Genomic DNA, 6,000 nt, shown 5'->3' on the forward strand with positions numbered 1-6,000 from the left:
TACACTACATCACTACATCAATAAAGTTGGGGGATACAGCAAACCTGAAATGGGCCTGGTCCGGGATTGAACACATTTGCTAACACATAGCAAATGACTTTCGAGAAATCCATTCCAGGTTTGCTGGATCAGCCAGCTTCATTGATGAAAGTGTATCCTCTCTAGCCATGGAGAACTTTAATAAATCAGACACACTGTTCTCACATTGAACAATACACTTACTCAATATAATAGCCTTTTCAATCAGCAGAACTCAATTTTTTCAACTGAAAAGGAAACGGTCTAATAGAAAATCCAATGAAACTTACTGAAATGATTGAATTCATTAAAGCCTAGTTAATAGTCACATGCATTGCTAACTTCAGTTCTCAGTTTTCCTTTTTTCTGACCTAACTTTCCTCACAGACTGAAATTTCCTAATATAACCCTCTTTTCTCAATATTATATATAACCCTCTGTCACAGTATTATAATCGAAGGCAAAGTAGACAGGAGTCCAGTGATTGGTGTGGAAAGACGGTTCTATGCCATGATGGGTGTCCATGTCAATACAGCATGTCTATAAATACATTGGGACTTACATAGACATTTCATGTTTTTTCCCCAATGAAATTGATAATGTTCTATTGCAATAAGGTCAGTGCCATGGAAGGCCACAACATGCTTACACAGGTACGTTCAGCCAATGCTAAATACATCAAGAGTGATCAATCAGTGTTCATCTATGGGCAACTTTGTTAGTGAAAGGCACCACCACTCCATAGTGTTCCGAATCAGCAATCTTCCAATAGTTACTAATAGTATTCTCCCCATCCCCATTTAGCTGGGCACACCACCCCGCTGTTTTTGGGTGGGTACTGAAAAGTTGGGTCCTAATGCAGGGGTCACCGCTCAGCTACAACTTCTTCCCACGAAGCTAAAAAAAAACTGGAAGAATACCACTATACTTTCACCTCTTTATCAGCAAAAATCAGATTATTGTGTTCATAAGATTATGTATACAGATGTACAAAGACTAAAGGACAAAAGACAGCTTGGCAATGTGACTGCACAAGCAAGGTCTTGTAATCTATTCTGATAAAACGCAGGCTTGAAATATTGCAGAGTAGAAAAAAAAAGTTGTTAATAGACACTTAAGTTATATGTGTGTGAAGAAATAATAACATAAGGCTTTCTTGCAAGCCAAACACCATCCGCATCCCGCTGTGTTTCATTTTCCTGAGCTCATATTTCTGTTAACACATGCACTTTCTTGATGTATCCTAGCAGTAATCAAACCAGGATCTATATGAAATAAGTGTGAACAGCAGCTGGATGTCTAAAAATAAAATGTTTAATCAATCTTAGATATAAAATTCAGATAAATGTTTTAACAACATATTGTAAAGAAATCTGCAGCTGAACAAATTACATTCCTCTTAATCGCTGTGCTGTGTGCCAATTAAAGGATTTTAAAGCATATCGGCAATCGTTGAAAGTTATTTGTTTAAAACTTGGCGAATTAAATCTACAAAAATCTATAACAAAGCAACATCCTCTGCAAGAATTTCTTTTTTTATTACACAACACATTTCAACTGCCTTTTAGATGCACACAAACACTTCTAATTTACTCGTCTAATTCACAATTTGCCTTCCATAACTACTATGGGCAAAAACACTGTACTAATGGAAGATGGGAAAGTGAGCATATATATTTATATGTTGTTGCTGCTGCAGTGTAATCTTTACTTTTTACATAACTCTAGATGAAAGAAAACAGCACTCTGGCCTTTGCCAGATTGTAGATTGTTCGGAAACATAAAGAATAACCTGCCTGAACAAAATGTTTTTTAAGGCACATCCTAGCATGTGATAAAATGCATTCATTTAGCCGACTATAAATTTGACAGTGGGCTTTAAAAGACGCTGGGTCATATGACTATTTTGGCAATCAGAATTATAACAAGCAGTGGTAGCTGGAGTATTTTTCCCAGCACAGGCTACTTTTACTATGTTCAATGCAAGTGTTGATTCTGAGATGACACATATAAAAACCCTTGGATTTCATTTATTGTCATTTATCATCATTTATTCTTAAAGGCATGCCAAATGCATTGCAGTGAGCTTTAAAAAAATGTAGAATGAACTTTATTTGTGGCACCTTATGCTTTTGATTTTTTATCCAAACTGTTGTTTATTGTGGTGACCAAACAGAAGAAAAATGGTTTCCTTTATTCTTTAGATTATATTATGTTTAGCTTCAGATAATGAGGACACACAGCCTATTAGATGTGCATACTCCGGTTTACCAGTGCTGCTTTATTACAGTTATATATGACTTCAATGTGGGGATGATGGAAACACAAGTTAATACTTACATCAACAAGCCAGATGTCATCTTGTCTGGTTTCTTTGAAACTAATTAAACAAAATATAAAAAATACAAAAGATGGTATTAGTTTGAATAACTATATTGTATGTATATGAAGCCCCAAGCACAGGCTGACACAGAAGGGTTGTACAGGCAGCCAGAATGGACATATTCAATGATCAATCTGAAAGTGTTTGAAACAATTCATCCTATAGGTTCTGAGCTGCTTTTTTATCTCAAATCACAAATGACAATGTAAATCATTACAGAACAAAACAATATTGACTCTACATCAAACATTATCTACAGCTATAATCTCTTTCCAATCCATTTAATTGCTTGATAGAACAAACTATCAAAAGTTTGAGATATGTATATTTTTTTTGCTGTCTGTAGATTTATTTTATCTCTTTGTCATAGGGTGTCACCTATCAGGAAGTGATTGGAATCTAATGCTTGTGCTTCTTCTTTATACCAATAGATATCATTACCAATATCAATATACATAACATATATGCCGGGAGTTGGGTTTCTTTTGCATAAAGACAATGTCATTTTTTAAAACATTCACTTCAACCTATAAAACAAAGACAACATTTTATTTCTTTAATACCCATAGAAAGAATGGCTATATACACAAACATAAACTAGGATTACTTTTAATTTTAAAACACTGCTTTGAAATTCTCTGCCAATATTGCAACACAAATTCCCTGGAGCACCGCTCCCAGACCCAAGCACTCCCTGAACTGCCCGACATAACAAGTCATTATTATTTTCATTGTGACACCCAGTTTCGTCACTTTCCAAGGAGAGCTGCTATCCCTGCAATAATGTCAATGGATGCTCTATATAAACATGGCACAGTCTTTTCTTCTACAGCGTTTTGTTCCTATTCATGACTCAAGTCAATGGCTTTACAGTATACTGTCATAGCTTAGTCTTCACTCCATTGAGCCCATTATCTGATGGATATTCAGTGAACCACACATTTATAAATCCCACCGTGAAAAGATTTCCACTGCTAGGAAGAGATCAGACTGCGCTATTCAACATGCTTAGCTCACCAGCATTTTATCAGAGAACCTATTCAGCACATATACTGAAAGCAACAATTATTACAGGGTGAGGATTCAATATATTACCATTTCTGCTGGCCTGTTTCTGAAACACTGGTACTGGAAATTTAGAGTAATTTACACTTCCAGGTGTGTGGAATCTGCGTCACCTGGCACCCACAGTGGTATCCCCCACCAGCCTGGGTGTGACTACAGACGATAGAACCTGGTGGGAGGAACCACTGCAAGTTGGGGGGAGCATACATTCATTTTATTTACCCTATCATATCCTTGCAGAAAAGGCAGCTTTCAACAAACGAACCCCCAGATCAGAAGTTTATTACCTCAAGGATTGTATTCATGTTTTTTTAAAGACAGTCAGCTGAAAAGGTTTAGATTATTATTGTATGATTGTAAGGGAAATGAACAATACACCCATGTATCTTCTAAAACTGTTGTTCCACTTTATTATAATCAGCTTTTCAATTTTATACAGTTGTAATGCAAAAGAACTATGTTTTTGGAAGGCGATCATCAGGTTTTGGCGATTTCGTCCAATCATACATGGTATATATTGTCAATCAATAGACAGTTACATGGAAGATCCTTTGACTCATCACCTGATGATCAAACTCTGGTGCCCCCAAATCTGTTATATACTCATATATATGCAAAATGACCCTGTGCTGAGAGAGTCATCTAAAGAACAACTAACAATAAATAAAGTGCAAATAACAATACCTGCAATCTCTGAACTGCTGATGCTTTCCAGGAAACACTGCAACTATGCAAAAGTGAACGGATAACACAGCAATAGAGGGAACTTGCAAGTGCCTACAGGAATCTTCAGCTTCTTTGCAGAGTGCCCTGGGAATCCTCAAACCAAGGAAGATCTAATATGCACATATTGACTCCAATTAGCTTTCACCATACCATGTGTGTTGGTTGTGCCTACCTAAGGAACCACCACATCATAGGGCCAATAGCTACAAATACAAAATTGTAGGAAAAAAGAAACACTATTACCTTCCTAGAAGAAGCTGATATTTGCATATCAGTGCTGGGGGCCTATATGGTGAACACCCAAGAACCTTAGTGTACATGCAGGCACCTGGATAGAACAGCTATTGTACAAAGGAGCACTTTTACTAAAGAGAAAACAGCATAAAAACAGCATTTATAAAGCAGTGACATTCACTGAAACATCTGCATCCATATGCACTGGGCAAAAAAGGACACACTGTATATAAGTGTAGTCCACTGTGCTACAAAGTGTCACAAAGGCATCAAAACACACTTCAATACAATACAAAATAAAGTAACTTGGAGCTTGCTGTGAGAAATGACATCACGTGTTTGTTCTGCACAGATTTGTCTATGATATAGCACTGCACTACCTTCCTGTTACATAAAAGGTAAGTTATGTCATTTATCAACACTGCCTCTGACATGACATAACTGGAAACCACCTACAGACCACACACTTCAATAATTTTACGTTGTAACTCCTAATACAAATATGTCCATCTGAAGAACAGAATTCAAACATCAAATAACAAAAATGTGCACAGACAGAATAAAATTAACAACAAGATCTTACGTTTCATCCAGATCCTCTACAAAGGCTGAAGAGGGGGCCAGCAGAAGCAAAGAGGCTGCAATAGAACACAATAAAGCAATAAATACAATAAGAGGACACCAAAGGTGTGATGAGATGTATGGAGGATGATACAGGTAGTGCCCGAGTTAAGGATATCCGACATACAGACGCCTCCTAGATGCAAACGGGGCTTCCCTGCTCACTGTGTGCAGTATGGAGGCTGTATGGTGGGAGGGGGCGGTTTGCATTACTCACAGAAGAAATATTTTGCTAAACACAGCTGAGGTTGTGGGTGATCTTAGGGAGGTGAGCTCTTTCTGCAGCCTCCTGTAGTTCTTTACCTTCCTGGTGGTCTGAATAATGAAGATTTTTAAATGTAAAAGCAGTACATTTGAAAATACTTATTATTTTAATCCCACCTGGTCCCGCCTACCAGCCCCACCATCCCGCCCCCCAGCCTTAGGCTCACAAGCAGATGCCCGGCCGGCATGTGCTTCTGCAACGTTCACATCCCAGGGACGCAGATGCCGGGCATCACTGGAGGACGCCACTGGAATGTGGGAACCAGGTAGGGCTTTAAAACTCCCTGTCAATTCCACCCCAGGGAGGTAAATGACTTTTTTGCATATCAAAGCACAGCTTGCTCCGGAAGTTAATGATATCTAGGCTCCATAAAGTTTTTTTGTTGCTTTGTTTGTGATTAGCTTACAGTGAGGATTTTATACAGTAACTGACACCACGCTGCCTAATAAGATGTTGAGACAAACATCTGTCCCAATTGCATTTATTAAAACAATGTACCTGTTCCCACTTGCATACAAATTCAAATTAGGAACAAACCTACAGTCCCTATCTCGTAAATATATATATATATATATACAATGATGAGATGTATGGAGGATGATAAATATATATACAACGATGAGATGTATGGAGGATGATAGATATATATATACAACGATGAGATGTATGGAGGATGATAGATATACAA

The 6,000-nt window shown here is 37.6% G+C and overlaps 1 protein-coding gene across 1 annotated transcript in view; it reads right to left on the reverse strand.

Moving 5' to 3' along the window:
* The window catches only part of TMX3 (thioredoxin related transmembrane protein 3), a gene marked incomplete in the record, with an annotated part of 42,236 nt that overhangs the window by 31,857 nt on the left and 4,379 nt on the right, over window positions 1-6,000 (reverse strand). The window contains 2 exon segments of the mRNA XM_072411498.1: window positions 2,359-2,398; window positions 5,010-5,064. Of these exon segments, the coding sequence (XP_072267599.1) occupies window positions 2,359-2,398; window positions 5,010-5,064 (95 nt within the window).

The sequence above is a fragment of the Pyxicephalus adspersus genome, chromosome 5 (assembly GCF_032062135.1).
Source record: "Pyxicephalus adspersus chromosome 5, UCB_Pads_2.0, whole genome shotgun sequence".
NCBI classification, from domain to species: Eukaryota; Metazoa; Chordata; class Amphibia; order Anura; family Pyxicephalidae; genus Pyxicephalus; species Pyxicephalus adspersus.